The sequence below is a fragment of the Anabrus simplex genome, chromosome 1 (assembly GCF_040414725.1).
Source record: "Anabrus simplex isolate iqAnaSimp1 chromosome 1, ASM4041472v1, whole genome shotgun sequence".
Taxonomy (NCBI): Eukaryota; Metazoa; Arthropoda; class Insecta; order Orthoptera; family Tettigoniidae; genus Anabrus; species Anabrus simplex.
This window is the reverse complement of record NC_090265.1, coordinates 701,241,963-701,266,635: the sequence shown is the minus strand read 5'-3', so window position 1 is coordinate 701,266,635 and position 24,673 is coordinate 701,241,963. Positions and strand designations below refer to the sequence as shown.

Here is a 24,673-nt window from a genome sequence, read left to right as displayed (position 1 = left end):
CCCTTGTTAATAAACAGCAGAAGTGCCCATCTCATGAAATGCTGGCAACCGTGATTTCGATGCACCAACCGGTTGCTGTCACATGTTTGCACGTGCGCATCTCGCGAGTACGTCGCTGTGTGAGTGAGAGGAGCAGACCTGTTTAGTGACCAGTTGAATGTAACACGAAATGGTGCTCACGATAAAATAGCGCGTTGAGTGCTATGCGATGCACGATTCGTGGAAAACGCGTACAGAACTCTAGGCGCAAAAGTTTAAGACTGGAAGTGTTTTGGCAGGCAAAACCTCCAGCAAAGTCTGCAATGCAAATCTTAGTGGCAAAATGACCTGAAACAGGCTCTGTAGCGAATAAAAACCGTAACTATTTGAAAGGAGTTCGAACAACAGCAAGCATTGCTCGAGTGAAGGGAAACCTCGAAGTCCGACGAAATCTCAACGCCGTTTATCTGTGCAAGTGGGAATTAAGAGAGCGTCGTGTAGAAACATTCTCTAAAAGGACCTGCACCTGTATTCTTACAAATTTAGTGTTGTGCGTGCGTTAAAGCGTCCAGACGAACTATTGCGTGTTGAGCATGCGGGAGGTGAGCACGCGCAGACAGGTGACAGGAACTCTTTGGTGCATCGAAATCACGGTCTCCAGAATTTCCTGTGACGGTGAGTTCTCCTGTTTATTCTTCTTCTTCTTCTTAATCTGTTTACCCTCCAGGGTAGGTTTTTCCCTCGGACTCAGCGAGGGATCCCACCTCTACCGCCTCAAGGGCAGTGTCCTGGATCATGAGACATTGGGGAGGGGGGTCCAACTGAGGAGGATGACCAATAACTCGCCCAGGTGGCCTCACATGCTGTGCTGAACAGGGGCCTTGTCGTGGAGATGGGAAGATTGTAAGGGATAGACAATGAACAGGGAAGCGAGCGGCCGTGGCCTCAAGTTCGGTACCATACCGGCATTTGCCTGGAGGAGAAGTGGGAAACCACGAAAAAACACTTCCAGGATGGCTGAGGTGGGAATCGAACCCACCTCTACTCAGTTGATCTCCCGAGGCTGAGTGGCTCCCGTTCCAGCCCTCGTACCACTTTTCAAATTTCGTGGCAGAGCCGCGAATCGAACCCGGGCCTCCGGGGGTGGTAGCAAATCACACTAACTAATACACTGCAGAGGCGGACTTCTCCTGTTCATTACCTCCGGTAATTTCCGCGTCAGTCTTATAAATATTAGACGGGTCACTTTTGTTTTGCCCACCATGTAGTATGAGTCAATGGCCGTAGCCGTGTTGAAACACCGGATACCATGAGATCTCCGAAGGTAAGCAACATTGGGCGTGGTCAATATTTGGATAGGTTGCCACGCGCTTTTGGTGTGGGGTAAGGGAATGGAGGATCGGAAAGGAACTGGACACCCTACCGTACGTAAACTCCGCCTCAGGCACACCTCTGCGGAGGTTCGGACTTGCATTCGGGCAGAATACACCCTTACCTTATGTAATATGAGGTGAATGTCTTTGAAATTCTTTTAGTCCGAGAAAGTGAGCATCTTGAAGAGTAGTTGTTTGAATTTGATTTTTCTTTATGTATATCAGAACTGTCATTTTTATAGACTCAGCTTACATAGCTTGGTGCAAGATGTTTGATGAGTGTGAGCATTCCGTTTGGATATTGGATATTGATTTGAGCGGAGATATCTTTTCCTTAACTAAACATAGAACTGTCATCTGTCCAGGTAAACTTTTTTCGGAAATAACTCATTTCAAAGGCACCAGACGTATTATGTCACTTTTATTTGACGTCCAGGAGTCGCAGTAATACAGCTGTATGGCCTAGACGATGTATGTATAATCCCTACAGGAAAGTGAAGATTGAACTTGTTTCTACATAGCACTCTCCACCTACTTTGCTTGAGTCATCCGATTCTTGGTTTCCGCCAACTGCTACCATCCTCAGTGAATCCTTGAACTCGTAGTATCATGTATTGTTAGCTTTAGAATGTTTGAAGAGATCGCCAACATTTGGTCTTTAGCGTGTTAAACCATTTCTTTTTCTTTCTGGAGATCAGGCACTGTTGTTAGGATGGACTTCCTGCCAATATTGCCTGCTAATCAACAAAATAATCCTGACCATTGTTCCATTTAATTTGCCACCAATCTCCGTACCTTCTAATATTTATATCTTCAAAAGAATTGCAGAGGGCTGGTCGCACTCGTTGTACTCCTTCTTGGATAGGTATTGGGTATTTATATTATAATTCAACTGTGAAAACATTTCTTCTTTGCATGAGGTACATGTTCATTCATTGCAAATAACAGCCAGTTTCAGACGGAAACACACACGCAAAATATAATATGGGGTGCATGTCCTTGAAAATGTTCTTTTCAGTTATAGAAAGTGATCATCTCGAAGAGTAGTTTTTTTGTATTACTTTTTCTTTATAAATATCTGAGGTGTCATTTTTATAGACATAGCTAAATGCAGGGTGTTCCAATGAATGTGAGATGTAATCAAGTCGTCGATAGTACACTCCAAAAACACACTCACCTCGCACGCTAACGACTACTTACTTTCAGAGAACCTAAGCTCTCAAAACTCCTAGCAAAATACAGTTTTTTAAGCTTTGGTTGTAGCACAACTCAGAGCACGGCACGGCTGGTGCAATGACACTCGGTCGCTAGCCGGTATAACGTGCGCCTTACCTCTCCACTGCATCGTTGCAATTCGCATTTAGGGAAAGTTAATTCTACTGAAACTATTAGCCTAAAATCTACCTGGCATTGCATTTGGTGTTTAAAATATTCTGTCTCAGCTGTAAAACACGCCTGGCACCTTGTAATGTGGTTTGCACACACTCGGCGAATCTCACCCCGTGTGTTCGAAATAACTTGTGCAAAGTTCTCTTAAGTGGACCCTACACGGTCAGTAATACCGATCAATAATACAGAGTCAGTAATACCGACATTGCACATCAGAATTGTAGAGACCTCACATGATCACTATTTCTGTCAATATCCGGGTCAGTACTTGTCCACTTGTTGATCATTGCCGTATTCCATCAAAATGGATCATAAAAGACGGGCATGTGTAGCTATCATATTAGCACTCTGCATGAAACACAGTGTTAAACGCAAACGATGGGTTAAAGATGGCTTGAAAATGAGAATATTCTCGTATGGAGTTATAGAGGGAAATGCAATATAGGACAGAGAAGGTCATCAAAACTACCTCCGAATGAGTGAGGGTACTTTTGAGAAATTGATAAATATACAGAGAAAGTCATCAAAACTACCTCCGAATGAGTGAGGGTACTTTTGAGAAACTGATAGATATACAGAGAAAGTCATCAAAACTACCTCTGAATGAGTGAGGGTACTTTTGATAAATTGATAAATATACAGAGAAAGTCATCAAAACTACCTCCGAATGAGTGAGGGTACTTTTGAGAAATTGATAAATATACAGAGAAGGTCATCAAAACTACCTCCGAATGAGTGAGGGTACTTTTGAGAAATTGATAAATATACAGAGAAAGTCATCAAAACTACCTCCGAATGAGTGAGGGTATTTTTGAGAAATTGATAAATATACAGAGAAAGTCATCACAATTACCTCCGAATGAGTGAGGGTACTTTTGAGAAATTGATAAATATACAGAGAAAGCCATCAAAACTACCTCCGAATGAGTGAGGGTACTTTTGAGAAATTGATAAATATACAGAGAAAGTCATCAAAACTACCTCCGAATGAGTGAGGGTACTTTTGAGAAACTGATAAATATACAGAGAAGGTAATCAAAACTACCTCCGAATGAGTGAGGTACTTGTGAGAAATTGATAAATATACAGAGAAAGTCATCAAAACTACCTCCGAATGAGTGAGGGTACTTTTGAGAAACTGATAAATATACAGAGAAAGTCATCAAAACTACCTCCGAATGAATGAGGGTACTTTTGAGAAATTGATAAATATACAGAGAAAGTCATCAAAACTACCTCCGAATGAGTGAGGGTACTTATGAGAAATTGATAAATATACAGAGCGAAAGTCATCAAAACTACCTCCGAATGAGTGAGGGTACTTTTGAGAAATTGATAAATATACAGAGAAAGTCATCAAGACTACCTCCGAATGAGTGAGGGTACTTTTGAGAAACTGATAAATATACAGAGAAAGTCATCAAAACTAGCTCCGAATGAGTGAGGGTACTTTTGAGAAAGTGATAAATATACAGAGAAAGTCATCAAAACTACCTCCGAATGAGTGAGGGTACTTTTGGGAAACTGATAAATATACAGAGAAAGTCATCAAAACTACCTCCGAATGAGTGAGGGTCCTTTTTATAAATTGATAAATATACAGAGAAGGTCATCAAAACTACCTCCGAATGAGTGAGGGTACTTTTGAGAAAGTGATAAATATACAGAGAAAGTCATCAAAACTACCTCCGAATGAGTGAGGGTACTTTTGGGAAACTGATAAATATACAGAGAAAGTCATCAAAACTACCTCCGAATGAGTGAGGGTACTTTTTATAAATTGATAAATATACAGAGAAGGTCATCAAAACTACCTCCGAATGAGTGAGGGTACTTTTGAGAAATTGATAAATATACAGAGAAAGTTATCAAAACTAGCTCCGAATGAGTGAGGGTACTTTTGAGAAAGTGATAAATATACAGAGAAAGTCAGCAAAACTAGCTCCGAATTAGTGAGGGTAGTTTTGAGAAATTGATAGATATACAGAGAAAGTCATCAAAACTACCTCCGAATGAGTGAGGGTACTTTTGAGAAATTGATAAATATACAGAAAAGGTCATCAAAACTAGCTCCGAATGAGTGAGGGTACTTATGAGAAATTGATAAATATACAGAGAAAGTCATCAAAACTAGTTCCGAATGAGTGAGGGTAGTTTTGAGAAATTGATAAATACACAGAGAAGGTCATCAAAACTACCTCCGAATGAGTGAGGGTACTTTTGAGAAATTGATAAATATACAGAGAAAGTCATCAAAACTACCTCCGAATGAGTGAGGATACTTTTGAGAAACTGATAAATATACAGAGAAAGTCATCAAAACTACCTCCGAATGAGTGAGGGTACTTTTGAGAAATTGATAAATATACAGAGAAAGTCATCAAAACTACCTCCGAATGAGTGAGGGTACTTTTGAGAAATTGATAAATATACAGAGAAAGTCATCAAAACTACCTCCGAATGAGTGAGGGTAGTTTTGAGAAATTGATAAATATACAGAGAAAGTCATCAAGACTACCTCCGAATGAGTGAGGGTACTTTTGAGAAACTGATAAATATACAGAGAAAGTCATCAAAACTACCTCCGAATGAGTTAGGGTACTTTTGAGAAACTGATAAATATACAGAGAAGGTCATCAAAACGACCTCCGAATGAGTGAGGGTACTTTTGAGAAATTGATAAATATACAGAGAAAGTCATCAAAGCGACCTCCGAATGAGTGAGGGTACTTTTGAGAAACTGATAAATATACAGAGAAAGTCATCAAAACTACCTCCGAATGAGTGAGGGTACTTTTGAGAAACTGATAAATATACAGAGGAAGTCATCAAAACTACCTCCGAATGAGTGAGGGTACTTTTTAGAAACTGATAAATATACAGAGAAGGTCATCAAAACTACCTCCGAATGAGTGAGGGTACTTTTGAGAAATTGATAAATATACAGAGAATGTCATCAAAACTAGCTCCGAATGAGTGAGGGTAGTTTTGAGAAATTGATAAATATACAGAGAAAGTCATCAAAACTACCTCCGAATGAGTGAGGGTACTTTTGAGAAATTGATAAATATACAGAGAAAGCCATCAAAACTACCTCCGAATGAGTGAGGGTACTTTTGAGAAATTGATAAATATACAGAGAAAGTCATCAAAACTACCTCCGAATGAGTGTGGGTACTTTTGAGAAACTGATAAATATACAGAGAAGGTCATCAAAACTACCTCCGAATGAGTGAGGGTACTTTTTATAAATTGATAAATATACAGAGAAGGTCATCAAAACGACCTCCGAATGAGTGAGAGTACTTTTGAGAAATTGATAAATATACAGAGAAGGTCATCAAAACTACCTCCGAATGAGTGAGGGTACTTTAGAAAAATTGATAAATATACAGAGAAAGTCATCAAAACTACCTCCGAATGAGTGAGAGTACTTTTGAGAAATTGATAAATATACAGAGAAGGTCATCAAAACTACCTCCGAATGAGTGAGGGTACTTTTGAGAAATTGATAAATATACAGAGAAGGTCATCAAAACGACCTCCGAATGAGTGAGGGTACGTTTGATAAATTATTACTTGGGATGGTTAGATGCTTTTCTAATAAGGCAGAATACACACATTATCGGTGGCAGGGAGATTAGCAGTGACATTGAGGCATCCTGGAACTGGAAGACATTTCGAAAATGTAAAGTTTTCCGCTATAATGTCACCGGTTTTAATCAGTACGGCAGTTTTAGAAACATGTGAAGTATTGTGTTACGTTCTGCAGAGTAGGCCTACATAGAGTTAAGACATTTGTTGCTTCGTGGGCAGAAGATGATGACACCTTAAACTTTACGGCGAGACGCGACATGGATTTTCCAAGAGAGCTGCTATTTCACAAGCTGTTACTCTATTGAAACAGTTCGTCTCCTGAGTGTTTTCTTGTTAAGAATGGAGCCGGTGGTGTGGAATTTCTTCACAAAATTACGAACCGTTTTCCTATGGGGAGGGACGATGCTAGGAAATTTGCGAATGAATCGAAAGCGTCACTCTCTGACAGAAGAATGCTTCGCATAGCACAACAGAATGAGTACACGCTATTCTACTGTATACATCACTCATTCAGCACACAATAACTTTTGTATTCATACAGAAACTATGCTTTTGCAAAGCTAACACCTTGAACACAGTATAAGTACACAGGTGTTAAACTATAGCGGTAAATGCGTGGGACTTATCGCTTAATCGCTACTGTATTAGATCACATCACATGGATATGAAGCAATATATATCTAAGAAAATAAGTCACCCAGCCGTGCTATTTCCTTTCCGTGTACCTCCCTGAACACTCGCACAGAACTTAAAAAAATGACCCTGTATAATATTTTACTAATGGGGATATTTGTCGAAGCTGAAGATACCTTTTTAATTTATTGTCTAAATGCTGCATATATCCTTTCATAATATATCCTTCAGGAGAAATGAAGACAGAGAACGAAGTTATTGCTGATCTCAAGACTGAACTTTCTGTAGTTTTTCGTTCTAAGTGTTCAGTTTGTAAATACAACTTTTCCAGCAGAAGCCGAACCAGTACGGGATGGTGGCTCGTAAAGCGAGCAGCTGGGAGGAGAGCGAGGCCGTTCAGAGACGGAGGAGCGTCATGCTGGCCAGCCTGTCGGCAGTGGGAGTCCCCTCCTGTCCTGTGGTTCCGCCCACGTCTTCGGAACTGCAGCTCCTGGACAAGAGAGATCTCCGCTACTACTTCCAGCACCCCTACCCCAGACTCTTCATCACCTACTTCGTAATCTTCTGCAATTTCCTGCTCTTCGCCGAGGACCCCATCTCGCACAGTCATACAGGTACAGTAATTATTTTTGGCCAATGTTACCCGAACTGTGGGTCGTGACCCGCAGCGTTATGTGGTGAGAGATGGAGAGAGGAGCAAATACTTGGAATTGTTAGCCCGTTGGCACCGACGTACGGAACAGTTCCGCACACTGCCATTTTGGAACGAAAGCCGACATACGGAATGGCTCGCTCGCTAACAAGTTTCCACTCCTCTCCCTGAAGGGGAGAGTACAAGGAATTATAACATTATATAGAAACAAATTAATACCTAGAAGTTTACGCCTTCTATCTGGAAAGGAGATTCTGTGAAATAGGGAGATTTGGTAGAGGATCAAGGTGACTGGGGGGTAGATTTGAAGGTTTGTGAAGGGAATAAGGAATGTACGGCTAAGGGACTGAGTTTGATTATATAGAAATATATATAGAAACAAAATATGCATTGAAGTTAATGTTTCACAAGTTTTACACTGGTTTGAAATGAAGCTATATACTGCAAATTTTTACTATTAGTTCCCTTTTCTTTCATTAAAAAAATCTATTCCGTCTGAGTATTCAAAAAGTTCGTAATTTGCGTGACAGACAAGAGATGGTTCTTGATGTGCTTATAATGCATCCCCAATACTTCACAGAGAATGTTATGCGAGAACGCTCCCGTGCAGAGTACAAGGAGTGATATATACTGTAATAACATTATATATAAAGAAATGAATATCAAAATTCATTATATCATAAACAAATATGATTGTAAGTCGAATTTGTACGGTGACAATGAAGACAAAGATTGCAGTGATAATAGTGGTTTGCGTGATTGGTTTCAAGTGATATTAAAGTCCGACTCGTTGGCTGAATGGTCAGCGTACTGGCCTTCGGTTCAGAGGGTCCCGGGTTCGATTTCCGACCGGGTCGGGGATTTTAACCGTAATTGGTTAATTCCAATGGCTCGAGGTGTGTGTGTGTAGCGTATTCAACATTAGAAATAAACCTAGGTAGGGCCCTCATCTTCACAGACATGCAGGTCGCCTAATAGGCCGTCTACTAGAAAAAGACCTGCACGAGGCGATACGCCATTATTATTATTATTATTATTATTATTATTATTATTATTAGTGATATTAAAGATATTATTAACGCAGAAAGTGATGACGTTGCTGGAGGTGATGCTGTGCGAACACGGACTAAAAATGGAAATGGATATAAGATGCAAAAACACCCAGGAAAATTGTATTCACGGCGACGCCTGGTGTCAATCACATCATTTTAAGACAGAGAATATACATTGATTTGTGAACCAAAATTTATCATAATTTACATAATGTAATTTTTCTATAAATAGTTTTTCGGCCAAACAGGATCGGAGTTCATTTAGGTGCTAATAGATTAATAAATTATTGTTGTGATAATGATTATAATGCAGGGAGGATAATTTAAGGCTTAGAACTTCTGCTCAGAGTCTACAGGAACACCACACCGAGCGCCATATGGCTTGTGTCAAGCTTGGAGTCATATGAGGTCTTGACAGCTTCGAGACTCTTGGCTAGTGACTATTGAACTTTTAAGGTATGTTGTGAGGTTTATATCGCAATGGTCAAATACAATGTAGCACAGATAATATTTTTGGTCGAGTGTCATTTGTACAAGAAGAATTTGTAAAAGGTGCCTCCGAAATTTTCATAGACAGTTTTCCGGTTCTATAGTACCACCAGAACATTACGTGCAACAACTCGTAGTACTGGTTCCGCAACTAGATAGAAAAACAGCGAAGAAGAACAGCTATCACACAGGAGAAGTTAGAAGATATACCAAGTGTATGCATAAGTCTTTTTCGGTTTCACTATGAAATGGCGCTAGCGAACAGTACACACCGTATGAATATGACACATACGTCGGCATGTTCGTCTGATATTAACCTACCAACACACACTAGTTGAGTCCGCCAAACACTAGGGTCTGTGATCATGTCGACGTTTGTGCCTGAAAAAGGACGTTTGCGGCACGCATTGATTTTGTTATTTAATCAAAAGAGAAAGGCTGTGTGAAGTCATCTTATGCTGGTGAAAACATACGATAAACACGCTCCATCGATTAGAACATGTGAGACAATTTAAACGTAGTGATTTCAATGCAAAAGACAGTGCGCGCTCTGGTAGACCACGGAAGTGCGAAGACACTTGAAGCCCCGCGTAACCATTAATGCACAACGATATCGCCAACAAATGACTAATTTAAATCACGCATTGATCGAAAGACGACCGGAATGAGCCAGAAGACATGGCGAAGTGATTTTGTTACACGACAATGCGCCTTCTCACACAGCAAAACGAGTGAAAGACACCATGAATGGGACATCCTTCCACACCCGCCGTTCTGCCCCGACCTTGCGTCATCTGACTATCACCTCTTCGCATCAATAGTGCACGATTTGGCAGAGCAGCACTTGAGCAATTTCGAGGAAATTGAAAAATGGCTCGACGAATGGTTTGCCGCAAAAGACAAGCAGTTTTTCTGGCATGGTATTCATAACTTACCTGAAAGATGGGCGAAGTGTGTAGAAGCTGATGACGAGTGTTTTGAATAAATAAAAAAATCATTTCCCTTGAAAATTGCGTGTTTTCTTTACCACAAATACCGGAAAAACTTGTGCATACACCTGATACAATCAAGATTGCAAGTCAGTCCATATAAGTCGCTTCGGAGAGTAACTCAGGAAAGTGGTATTTCGCATTTTCAGCGAATATTGCAGTCCATAACATATAGTCTAGAGATGCCATGGCATGAATAAGATTTTGCAATTGGCTAGTGAATAGTGTCCACGATGGTATCGAGGATCCGAACTTTATTTTGAAGAGTGACGAAGCATGGTTTAATTTGAGCAAATATGCCAGTTCACAGAGCAATAAGATCTGAAATACAGAGAACCTGCACATTTTTCAGCCCAGACCTCTGCACGATGTGAAGGGTCAGGAAAACACGTCACCATTGTTTGAAGTGCTATTGCATCTTGAATAGCACTCACATATTTTATTTTAGAACAGCTTAATTCAGAAGGGGATCAGAGTTACTCTTCTATGGTTTTGAGAAAAATGCAAAAAAAAAAAAAAAAAAAAAAAAAAAAACAACATAATAATATGTCTAATTTTAATTTATAATATAATGGTGTTTGGCCTCCGAAGAGACCTGGTATAGGTCTTTGGAGCTAATGCCGTATAGACGACCTGCGCGCATATGAGGATGGCGATGAATGAGGATGATGAATTCTAAAGATAAAGATTGTATACACACCCAGACCCCAAGTCATGGGAATAAACCAGTGAAGGTTAAAATCACCAACCCAGGCGGGAATAGAACCCGAGGCCCTCTGGACCAAGACCCAGCACGCTAACTATTTAGCCATGGAACTGGTCATCTTAATTATACAAATTATTCTTTTATAATTTTGTTAAACCTGCACTTAATGCACATTTTACACTTTTATGAACAATAATTAAGCCATATTGAGAAGTGAAGCTTTCACAGTGTGTAGTATTATTTAGTTCTTTTCCGGGTTGAACCGTGTTGTTGTTTCCTGTACACTCCGTACACTTTGCCGACGTTTCGAATACACTGCAGTATTCTTTGTCAAGGCGACTGAAATACCCCTACTCGATCCGAGGTAATCAGTCTCCCAGGCAGCAAGCACACTACAAGAGTGGTTCCTGACTTTGGTCTTATATATTCTACCCTCTGTGGTTGATGTAAGCCCTCTGGCGGTCTCGCGAGAGCTCTTGAAAGTACGTGTCACAGCCAGGTAGTGGGACTTGTCCGCGCTGTTATGTAATTAGAGGTTCGTCTTGCGTGTTTATGTTGTGATCTGTACATCTTAATCTATGTAATATAGGCATTCAAGAATTGCTGATTTTATATCCTTCTTCTGAATTCATATTGTTCGGTTGTTTCTTGATTTCGATAGCCTCACGGATTTTCTTTTCCAGACTCCAAGGGATAGATGCTAGGATCTTGGTCTTGTCAAATTATATTCCGTGCCTTGTTTCGTAGAAATGCTTGGCTACAGATGAGATATCTGTGTTTTGCCTACAGAGATACTTCCATACATTAAAAACACTACAGAGAGGATAGGCAAGGTAATGGATAACTACGACATAAAAACCCTGTATAAACCACACCGGAAGCAAACCCACCAGTAAAAGACACAATACAACTACAGGTTCCTGGAGTATACCACATTGAATGTAGCTGCAGAACGTTCTATGTCGGTGAAACGAAACGTCTGATTCCACGCGCCTAAAGGAACACATCCGTCACACCAAGAACCAAAACATAGGTATTTCAGCTGAGGCCAAGCATTTCTAAGAAAAAAAGACACGGAATATAATTTGACAAGGCCAAGATCCTAGCAGCTATCCCTTGGAATCTGTAAAAGGAAAATCCTTGAGGCTATCGAAATCAAGAAACACCCGAGCAATATGAATTTAGAATAAATATAAAATCAGCAATTCTTGGATCCCTGTATTACGTAGATTAAGACATATGGACCACAACATAAACACGCAGGATGAACCTCTAATTACATAACAGTGCGGGCAAGTCCCACTACCTGGCTGTGACACATACTTTCGAGAATTCTCACTAGACAGCCAGGGGGTTTACGTCAGCCAGAAAGGGTAGGATATATAAGACTGAGGTCACGAACCACTGTCGTAGTTTGATTACTGCCTGGGAGACTGATTACCTCCGATCGAGTAGGGGTATTTCAGTCGCCTTGAAAAAGAATACTGCAGTGTATTCGAAACTTCGGCAAACTGTACGGATTGTACAGAAAACAACAACACGGTTCAACGAGGAAAAATAACTAAATAATAATTAAGCCAGTTTTATTCCAGAAAGAATGTTTTGAAAATTGGGGGGCACTGGTGCAAAAACAAGGCAAGACAAAAATGACACTTCTTGAGATAGTTAAAAAAAAGTGTTATTCGCAAACGTTTTGGAATTTTTGAAAACCAGTTGCACTGATTGATTTCTGTATATCTTTGGAACTATACTAGGAAAGGAAGCAAAAATAAGTATGTATTCCTATAAGAAATATATTATATTTGTAACTGAACTTATCCTTTTTTGCACCAATAATCTAATTTTTTTTTATATCCGTAAAATTTAAGCGGGGTTAATAGTGATTGGGTGCATCGTTTGCGAACAACAACATAAATATTCGTACTGACCATAGTCTCATTTAATTAAATAAACAATCACTCACTTCACAAGATATTATCAATGTCGTACTCTAGCGTATAAGCGGCATATGAACAAACAGTTTAGAAAAATTAAAACACATTAAATCCGGTAAACAAACAGTTGTAACAAAATGAACAAAACGAGACAAATCCTAGACTTATCAGAATCTTGCCCCAAATATAACCACAGCTATGTTTGCAAGTAGGTGTATTCCTTCAGATAAGTCCATACAAGTCTGGTTCATGCACCAAAACATGCACATTGTCTACCTCGTTTATGACCAAAAGTGGTCTTATCTGGTTTTAGCACCAATGCCCTCAATTGACGATTGAGGTTCCTTTTTGGTTTTTAAATTAATTTTATAATGTTATACCGAAAACAGAAATCACCTTAGAAAGTTTATTTCAGTGAAAAATGTTCAGCTGTAATATATACATAATTGAAAAGTACTAAACAAATCAGCAAAATCTAACATCAGAAAACGTAACTTCAAATGCCAGTAGTTGTTTGATCTTGATTTAATTCCAATTATGCATGTTCTACCTCGTTTATGATCAAAAGTGGACTTATGTGGTTTTAGCATGAGTGCTCTCAATTGCAGATTGAGGTTCCTTTTTGCAATAAAATCAAGAACTGAAAGTATACATTTTGTTCTTTAAATTCATTTTATAATTTTATACCGAAAACATAAATTACCTTTGAAAATTTAATTCAGTGCAAAATTTTCAATTGTAATAGATAAATAATTGTCAAGACTACTAAAAAAATCAGCAAAATCTAACATCAGCAAAAGTAACTTCAAATGCCAGTAATTGTTTGATCTTGATTTAATTTCAATTTGTAGGCAGTAGCATTTCGTTATCTTAAACATTTATGGGGAAACTACCTCACTCCTCATTTCCCTAGTATGCCTCTTCAATGACGCCTAGGCTATTTATGACAGCTGTTGGCGGAGCGGCAGAGGATCAAACCAGCCTTCGGGCTGAATACCCAACATACACAAACATTTATGAATTCATATGGCTCGTGCTTCATTGCCTTCTTTTGTCCTGCATCATTTCGGAAGGTACCGAAATATGAAAAATTGTTTTTGTGATAAGGGGATGTATTGGCCACACCGCATATGGTGATGCATGTGCCTGAGGTCATTAGTTTAGTTGGTACGTAGAGCCACAGTCCAATGTGCAATTCTTCTGTTCTCTCAGTGTGCTATCACTCGTGTATTTTCTAATTTCTGAGCCACTTCATTAAAGAAATGAAATTTACAGAAGCTAAATATTGTTATGTAATTATATGAAATGTATTAGATGTAGTGCCATTGTGCTCGGGAACTACGTATTATTGGCGTTTACTCGAAGACATGTTTCTGGCAATTTCACCCCTTTTCCATCTTTGTCTTCGATTGTAATTCTTTGCTGATGCGAAGAAAAAGTACACCGTTGCCAACTGAATACGAGGTAAGATTTTCTAGTTTTAATGTTTATGCATTATTTGTGTTTTGTGCTCTGAAACCTCGTATTTGTCGGAGTTAAATGTTATGAAATGTGAGGTAATTAATGGAGTTCAATTGTAGGATGTTTACCTATTCACCTGTCAAATTGCCAATGAATTAATGCTAACTCCTCGATATAAAGATAACCCCTCTACAACAATATCGGATGTAACAATGAGGTATGATCAAACTTTGAGGACACGTCCCTCACACGTAAAAATATCTTATACTTACACGTATCCACAAACGATTTATTTCCATGTTAGAACTCATTTTCTACAATATATAGTAAAATAATGATGGAGAACACACAGGAAAAAAAAATGTACCAACATATCACATGAAACTGTTTCTTACGTTGATATACCCGGTGATTCAGCAGCCCCTTATTTTTTCGGAGAAAGGCAACCCAAATAACGCGTATAACCTAAACATCCTCATAATTTTGTTTTATGAGCACCAAATAAATTGACATTTCTCCTTATAATGGATAAATCTCTCCGCTACCTGTGTGTCATCACTGTAAATTGAATCATGGACCTAGCAAAGGAAAAAAACCACTATGCACAATTCCGCGCTAAATATTAAGGACCGTTCTGCAAACATGTGGTTTATTGCGCCTTTAAATACAACAGGTACCCGTAATACGATCGAATTAATAGGTAATGTCACGTGTTCTGTAATGTAGAGATGTTTAATGAACACTGTAAAACATCATTGAAGACTTTGACACGGAGGTTAACTTTCGAGGTGGAACGGCCATACGTATTTGTGGCCGAATCGGTTAAGGGATGGAGAAAATGGTGTGTGAGTGTCGGCAGCATAGTGGTTCGAATCCAGCATATGGCCAATTCTTTAACGATAGAGGTGCTCCAATTTAGTGGGGATAACATAATAATCAATATTTTTATCCTATTAGTTTTAAGGGATGCGCTCTGTTTTGGCGTGATGCATGATTTTGCCACCTTAGCTACCACGAGCGATGGCGCTTAACTAGCACGTTGTAGTCCTTATAGACACTTCCTCTCCAAACTTAAGATAGTATTATTCGCAGATGTGATCGTTTTACACATTCATTATAGTTTAAATCATATAGAAATGACACTGCCGCTAATGATTTCTAACATATTCGCGACCATTATATAAACGGCATAGTTGTACTAAGGCCATAAAGAAGCAGGTATTAATGTTTTCCGGGTGCATATGATATACGCGTTAGTCAGGTTACCTATATCCGAAAAATATAAGGGACTGGTGAACCACCCGGAATAATATATCCACCCACCTTCGCCGGGATGTGCTAGAGTATTGTGTATGGATATAGTTTCGCATCTTTCAGCAATACGGACATGAAGACTCTCTGAATCTTGTACCTGGCTTCGATACACATGAACTTTCAAATGCTCACACAAATAAAAGTTTAGTGGATTTAGGTCCGGAGAGTGTGGAGGTCAGGGAGGTGTCATATTTTTATTCTATGTGCGAAGAATGTGTCCTGAGAATTTGGCCTGTCGCGTTGTTACATCCTCATTTTCTCTGTTCCGTCTGGTTTCATTGTATTGAGATTTCTTTGTACGTAGTATTTGTTCTTAACGTGAATGTTCCTGGCGCGAATCATCAGTGTTAGAGTGGCTGAAAAATGATCCGAAGTTTGTGGGTTTATTCAAGACTGAAGTGGTCGAGTTTTGAAGGATGGTCAATTTTTTGGTATTTCCCTTCATTGTTGACTGATTAATTGATTGATTGATTGACTGATTGATTGATTGATTGATTGATTGATTTCAGAGTCGGACATCCCGATGGTCGGCAATGTGTTCAGCTTTGTGCTCACCAAGTACCCTCCAGAGTGGCGCTGGTCCCTCATCAAGGTAGGTCTGTTGCCGCCTTGACTCACTGTTCACAAGATCTATAGAATGCAAAGGAATCAAATTCATATAGAAATATTCAAACACTTAAGGTTTTTTCAATCGTGAAATTACCAGCGACTCACCCCATTGTGGCAGTGGGCTCGTCACTTGGATTTCCACACCTTTCCAAGATGCTGGCGGAATGCCAATGGGAAAGCCTGAACCTCTTCAATTTCACTGATATTTGCAAGATACCTAAAGTATTGTATCTGACAGTGGTTCAAAACTCAGCTTTATAGTGTAAAAGAAGCTTTATACAGTGTGGGAAAGAACTTAAATTATACACACACTGTAAAAATATGACTGCGTTCAAACATTAAGACGTTCTAGACATGGTCCTTGTTAGAGTTCCGATTTTCAGGCTGCAACACTGTAAGTTAGAGTAAGATTTAAGCGAGTAGAAAATATCGTCTAGCTCGGGTGGGGTACACCCACTATAACCATGAAATTTATGCAGCCCTCTCCACTTAACTGTAGTGCGGCTAGAAAAGAATTTGCTATACTCTTCAGGAAGTTTGCATTCGAACCTGTTACAGCTTAAAGTTCTGGACTCAAATCATTATACAAAGCAGAGATAACAATTAATGAAGCGATCGCCGTTTGTGAACACAATGAAGTTAGACTAAATGGTGCCCACAAATAAATTGCTCTTTATGTCGTTCTTGACATTCTCAAGGTTGCACATTTTGAACATCCTGTACAGGAGGTCATATCTTCTTTCTGGCTTTTTTTTTCTTAACAGTCAAATGGAGTAAGTGTTAGCCGGATGATCTTACAATTCTGACTCATCCTCTACCTCTTTACAGAAAATACACTTCTGCAGTATTTTATGGCATGGCATACTAACATGGTTAGAAAATTGTGTTCAGCGATCTTATATCATTGCAGAAAAAGTAACCAATATATTGGTTTGAAATTATGATAAATTAATACAACTTACTCGACTAAAGGAAATGTTCCAATTCTAACTTCTAGGCAAATGCCTAGACGGTTACTATTCATAGGCTACAACTGATTACTTCCACCTCTTTGCCCAATTTCGATCACCATCATTCATCAATCCTCATTATCTCCTCAACATGGATTGGCGTCAGGAAGGGCATCCCTCCGTAAAACGTGCCATATGATTAGGAAATAAAATATATTGATTCTTATAGCATAGATAATGGAATTTTTAGGATATACATTTTTAAACCTGATAGCTTGGAAGCTTGGATGTATTGTTCTAATTATTCATGCAGGAGTTTTCAATATTTCCCGTCAGATCTTCAAAAACTAAAATTTATCTAGCTTTGTTCTTGGAACATTTCTGATAATAATTACCTTTCCACTCGTTTACAAACAAAAACCGTTCTAGATACTGTCACACGAATCTACCTGTCCGACTCGTTGGCTGAATGGTCAGCGTACTGGCCTTCAGTTCAGAGGGTTCCGGGTTCGATTCCCGGCCGGGTCGGGGATTTTAACCTTCAATGGTTAATTCCAATGGCTCGGGGGCTGGGTGTTTGTGCTGTCCCCAACATCCCTGCAACTCACACACCACACATAACACTATCCTCCACCACAATAACACGCAGTTACATACACATGGCAGATACCGCCCACCCTCATTGGAGGGTCTGCCTTACAAGGGCTGCACCCGGCTAGAAATAGCCACACGATATTATTATTATTATTATTATTATTATTATTATTATTATTATTATTATTATTATTATTATTATACAAATCTACCTCGAAGTAAACTCCTGAATTATGCATATGAAGGCTCCACTTCCAAAACTTCCTACATTCTTAATAAACCTTTTTGTAATAGTCGCGGAAATCTAATAACTCCTTTCGTTTTGCTGGCAGTGGCCAACTTTTTTCAGTTTTATAGCTGGGCGAACACACATTTATTAGAGCCATAATTATGAATCAAGGCTCGATATTTGCGAAATTATTAAAGATTTTTCGTTGGATGTAGAAAGTTTCCGAATTGTACCCTGGAATGAGAGAGTTTTGAAAATGACTTCATCATTTGGATTAAAGTAATAGGAACGTATTATAATTATGTACATTCCTGTAAGCAGAAATCATAAACTTGAAATGCTGTTATCATTACCATAAAAATGTAAAATTTTACAAATAGCTTTCTAAAACTCAAACGCGTTTCTTAGTGACATCATACTGACCTTTTTCTTTGCTATGGAAAATGTTCCAACATTAAATCAAAATTAACACAACAGTTCAAATCCTCAGGTCATCGTTCTCTTTAGTGGGATGATGTAATTCCTCGCGGTCTTCATTTGAGTAGGAATTACCCTACACAGCATCTTTATAAAATGACAAATAATTGATATTTCTCCACTCGGACCCGAATTAATCTTGGTCTATTTTTGAATAGTTGGTATAAAAGGCTGCATAAAATTCTTCCATATCCTGCAGTGTCAAATCACCACAACTATAAACACGCTGTTTCTTATTACATCCTGAAAATAAATAAATTAAGAGTAATCAATACTGATATTATTTTGCATTTTTTATGCCGACTATTCCATTTACATTACCCGGAGGCCTCGGGTTCTATCCCGGCAAAGTCAGACATTTTTACCTGCATCTGAGGGCTGGTTAGAGATCCACTCAACCTACGTGACTGCAATTGGGGAGCTATCTGACGGTGAGATGGCGGCCCTGTTCTCGAAAGCCAAGAATAACGGCCGAGAGGATTCGTCGTGCTGACCACACATATCTCGTAATCTGCAGGCCTTCGGGCTGAGCAGCGGTCACTTGGTACACCAAGGTGCTTCAAGAGCTGTAGTGCCATGGGGTTACTTTTTATTCACCTCTAATATTTCTCTTGGTTTTTCCTCCATTTTAACGGGTCATTCAGTCTTTCGTCCTCTATCAGGAGCTGATAGCAATCTAGCTTATGCAGTGTTAGTAATTGTTGAAAACATGAACTTAAATTGAAAATGTAGGAAAAATTAAAAGAAGGATGAAGAGAGTTTTGAACCCAAACAACAAATAATAGTAGGGCCTAATCTTGTTTATTGACTGAAGAAGTTCTGAAAAGAATGCATGTAGTGAAAGAAATAGTTCTGGAGCAGTATACATGGTGGAAAGAGAGTTTTAAATAATTACATATTTGAAGCTAAGGTATGTAGAGAAAGAGCACTAAGTCATCTCCGTACAGGCCATGAAGGCTCCTGGAGTGGTGGAGGGTAAAGGATTCCACTATCCGTAACCTTGGCACTTGGTGGGGTAGAGTGATTAGCTCTACGCCCGGCCGCCTTTGCCCCTAGGAATTAACCTTGTGCCCGCTGTCATGCGGTCTGCACACTATTCTCCCGGTAGCTCTATTTCTTCTCAGGGTATTCTATCTATCGCTCATAAAATCTGAGATTTTATATTAGTTTGTTTTTAACGTGGTTTCGGAAGAGACTCGGTCTGCTGAGACACGTATCACTGGGGAATCTATTCGCTCGAGTAAGTACCAACGGCCGAAAATCTCAAAAATAATCTCTTTCATTCATCAAATCCTTCAGTTACTTATGTCTACTTAACTTACCAGCTAACTTATAAACTAGGTGTTACCAAAAAGAATTCATAACACAGACACTTTCTAGAAAAATAATATAACAAGATTTATTGGAATAAAATAACGTTCAATGAAAAGTTGATGTGGATTCTGGGTAGTATAAGCTTGATAACCTTTATGCATAAGGGATCAGAGTCAGCGCTGGCTGAAATAAAAGTAAAATAATTGAGATTTTTAAATTATTTACACTCATTCTCATTCAATGTTCAAGTTCACCTTCATTATTTATGTCTATATTCGTAATCATGTTCCGAAATGAGTTTAAATTACTCTAATTATATTCAATAGATCACTGAGTAATCACAGTCTCCATTTAAATACTTCTTTCTGTTGATGTGAATACTGTCACGATAATTACATTAATTATTCTCACCACACTTAAGTCAATTCTGTGTGATAAAAACGTTTAGTTTGCTAGAATGAAGCGTAATAATAATTAAATGGGATAAAGTCAGATTGTGAATATAAATCTGAGCATATCTTTGCTTATATGTCTCCCAAGTAAACTCTAGCGTGACTATGAAATCACAAAACTGGTGCGGTGACATATTTCAATATGAATGCGTATTAATTTCATTCTGTACTGACCATATGAGTTGAGTAGCTCGCATACATGAGAGATATTGAGTAATAGGAGATAGCTAAAGCACATCGAGCCGATGGTGGAGGTGTGTGTAGATCGGAAACTACCTAAACTGTTAGATAGATGATTTATTTCTTTTAACGCAGAGATGAATTGAGTTGAAGTTCTTAAAGAATATAATGAGTAGGAAAATGGTAAGCTAGGAGCCGTATGTCGTAGGCTCTAGGGAGGTATTGTCTTAGCCCGTGAGTTGTTATTTAAGCGTATTCAAGAAGATGGACCAAATAATCAGAGTTCAGATTTATGAATGCAAACTTAAGAGAGCATATCATAAGTAGACTTAGCCATGAGCATAGTTAAACCGTATGTGAAAGAACTCTCTCGTATATGCTACACAGCATTTACCAATGTCAGATAAAACTGTCACGATTCACAATTCTACCATAGTACATGTCAATCTTACCTTAAAATGGGTCATCTGCGCGATGTGCACTCTTTTAACGTACTCTTTTTGTGTGACACAGAACTCACCTCATGTTAATCTAACGTAACGTTTCCTCAGCAAATAGCAATTCTTTTTCATACCGCAGCACATAAACAAACATCTGCATTTCAAATATTCCTTAATATACTCCGAGAAATAACCATATTATAACACCATTTCAATATACAGTACATTATCACACCACTGGCATACTTATTACCGTACGCATATCGCCGATTACTCTTAAAGCTCTATGCCAAGCATCTTAGAATTGCCTTATTATAAACGCATTTCAATAACCTCTTATATTTTAACAGCTATCGAAGTTCAATGCCCTCTTTCTATAGAGTAAGGAGTACGTAACTTAAATATATTCATGTCTGCCGCGCAGGTAAATCGTGACGTAATCAGTGTACAACTAATACGAAATCAATCGAAGTTTCACGACTTGTATAGACTCATTGCTATCGGATCTTCACAGGAAACACTTCTTTCATTTACTCATGGTTTCTACTATTTGTGTGCAAGTGCGGTAGCATGTATACGATATAATAGAACTAATTCTACACTGCCATCTTATGTTATAGCCTTAAATATCTGACACTTCACTTTATAATTCACACACGTTATTAATTGATTCATAAATATCACCAATTAATCAGCACATGCCGAAGTCAGAGTGAGGGTGTAGATTGAAAGAAACTACTCTACTAGAAAATGTAAAGACTTAGCTCGTTAGATGTTATGTTTGGTCTGGTTGTCGCTCCATTGCTTGGATGTGGTTAGACCCTCTGTTAGGATCTGGATCTTAGGGTGGACATCGCCTTCCGAATCATCGGCTGGTCGTCTGGTTGGCCGTTGCCTACTTCCTCATCGGCTGGTCGTCTGATTGGCCGTTGCCTTCCCATCATCGGCTGGTCGTCTGGTTGGGAAGGTACCTTTCCCCAGTTCAGTCCATCTTGTAGATTTAGCAAGCAGTCATCATTCCAATTCTGCAGACAGCAAAGAAAATTCTTTCTGCGGAGAAATCAGTCATGATATATTCCATTTATTTAATGATCTATCCCAATCGATTGTTCTATTTCTTATTCTTAGGGATGAAATTTTCTTCAGTCGGAAATAAGTTCTCCGTATATATATTAATTTATGTAACAGCCTTTTTCTCCAGAATTCGAAATATACTTTTGTTCTTCTTTAAATTCAACAGGGATAATCTTCTGCCCATACGAAGTTATCGGTCCTCTGATACAGTGAGTCCTTCTTCGCTAATGGTTGCTCACGGGATCCAAGTCAGATGTAGCTCACCGTACTTTACTTATTTTTGTAATATCTCGGCTCTTCTTATACTGTGCGCCGGTGAATTATTTCGTCTGTTTTGAACGTCGATCATGAAATAGTCAATATCTTCTTCAGAAATCTTGAATAATCTTCAGATGTGAAGCTTGGCTTGGAGTTGCGTCCTTATTCTACCGATGAAAATTTTTTAGAGATAAGTTTTTTTAACAATTACTCCGCTGCTATATTTTTCGTAAAACAATCCAATTGACCCTCTACTGTCCTGTAGCGTCTTCCAAATTGGTCCGTTCCGAGACGTGCATGGTATTCTATATACCGCATTAATGAGAAGTTCATTGCCTCTAATAGATCGCATGGGCCATACCTTCCTACGCCGCCATTTTGTAAATGGTCTACGAGATGCGAACGGGCACAACCTGGTACTCATTTTTGGTGTAGGCTGAGTGAACCTCAGGGCCACGTGCACCTCCGCAAGTGGAAATCTCGTTTCTTAAATTTTTACGACTTCCTGATGCGAATTTCTTCCAGTTTCTTAATTTTTGTTGAGGGAAGCGTTCTTCCTGTGTCTGAACTCCCTATTTTCAGGCTTTAATGGGCCCCAGATTTTTCTTAGAATTTTTCTTTCCTTTTCCACTACCTCTTCCCTTTTATAGCATAACTTTAAAAATTCTTTTCGCTCCCAGGATGTTAACTCCTCAAATTAGTGAAGTGACATGTGTATGTTATATTCACAGGTATTGATGTGGTTGCTGGCCATCCTGTGTGGGATGATCCTGGGAAAGCTCCTGATACATGGCTACCTGTGCAGTACGTTGTTGCGGCTCAAGATGTTCCGAGATGACCAGGTGAGCAGTGTTACCAACTATCTCTACGTGTAACTCGAACATCCACTAAGAATTTGCTAGCTTCTTACTCGGCCGAACACAGCGATTTACTAAACAAGAAAAAATGAAAATTATAGGCTCTATCGCTGACACAAATTAGATGGCTATTACTAGAGGACAGATGTTTTCCCAGTAATAAGTTAAGTTATCTGACGAGTAGGAAGTTTCTTCTAGCCCGTTCTTCAGAAATGTAGCAAGAGTAAAATAATTCCTAGGGGGTCCTAATAAGCCGTACGACTGATGTTTATGGAAATCTCACAGCACACCCGTTATGCAGACTAGAGTGTACTTGTTACTCTCTTCGCTATGTTAGCATTCTAACTTAGAACATCACTGTTATATTAGTGTTGAAGACAAGTTATAGGCATAAGAGATTAGAACACAAACTAATTTTGTTGTTAGGACGTGGCGACTAGCCCGCTCTTATATAGTATAGCGAGAGTAACATAAATTCTAGGGGTCTGGACGGACTCCTAATGTTTATGCAAAACACATAGCAATGCCGTTGTGCAGGCTAGCGTATGCTTGCTACTCGTTTCAATTAGTTTGCATTTTAACCTATTACTACATAAAATCCTGGTCAGTGGCTACGACTGTGGGAGCGAGAGGAGGCAGTCACCCCTCTTCCTACTTTGTGGAGAAAACACATCATTTTTATTCCATTTATTCTATGAATTGTAGGAATTATTTAAGAAAAATGCAGCTTGTACAAGCCCTACTGCCTTATCAGCTAATTATTTCCTTTTTTCTTTAAATATTAACAAAATTACTTGCGGAAATATGCACAAAATGTCGTTCGTCGTGGCTAACCGATTTGTACAGCGTCACAGAAAGTAGTGGAGACTTTGCATGTGCTCTAAGACCCGCTTGCCACATGCATTCGTCTGTCTGGCAGTCTCTTTAGTGTCTGATAGGTTCTTAGTGTGCAGTCAAACAAAATGGTATAATCACGCCGTACTTCCATTTAATTTTAATACATGTGTAATATTGTTCCTTTGCTGAAAGTTTTATTCTATAGTATTCAACACAAATCTCGAAAAACTGTTACTACCGCACTTAAGTTTGATTTGGAGCCTGTCTGTCGAAATTCTCTCAGAGAACATAAAACACTTACAATTTTGTAGCTATGTTTTTTCAGTTTTGATTTATATGCCCCCTCCCCCGCGCCCGCTGTATCCCACAAACCCGGCTACATTTTATTGTCAGTAAATATCCCCCCCCCTACTTCTAATTCCCAGTCGCCACTACTGATCCGGGCCCTGGATAAGTTGATTTGAATAATAATTAATACACACTACTTACAAATCAATCTACTCTTCCTATAAATTCGGTTAAAAAAGAAGGTGCCTCATTCACCATCTACAATATCAAAATGCACAGTCGATTCGAGCGGTTGCCAGTGAGAGAGGTAGTCGATTGCACGGCAGCTCGGGTACTGTTCCGTGCGCCCACGTATTTTATTCCCTGTACCTCCTTAGCCTCTTTAAAGGCTGAAGCAACAGTGCCGCAAACTGCCTGAAACTACCTGAGACAAAGTGTTTGCGGCTGTTTCGAACAACTGCAACACACATACAATGGAAGCAGTGAGTCAGTTGTCAAGACTGGAGATGTCTTCTGAGGAAGAAGACATCGACCAATGTATACCAG

General features: G+C 39.1%; 1 protein-coding gene across 1 annotated transcript in view; it reads left to right on the top strand.

Moving 5' to 3' along the window:
• The window catches only part of LOC136857359 (transmembrane protein 117), a 132,530-nt gene that overhangs the window by 7,640 nt on the left and 100,217 nt on the right, over nt 1-24,673 (top strand). The window contains exons 2-4 of the mRNA XM_067135972.2: nt 7,306-7,585; nt 16,078-16,160; nt 22,877-22,987. Of these exons, the coding sequence (XP_066992073.2) occupies nt 7,324-7,585; nt 16,078-16,160; nt 22,877-22,987 (456 nt within the window). The 5' untranslated portion in view covers nt 7,306-7,323. The remainder of the gene's footprint in view (nt 1-7,305; nt 7,586-16,077; nt 16,161-22,876; nt 22,988-24,673) is intronic.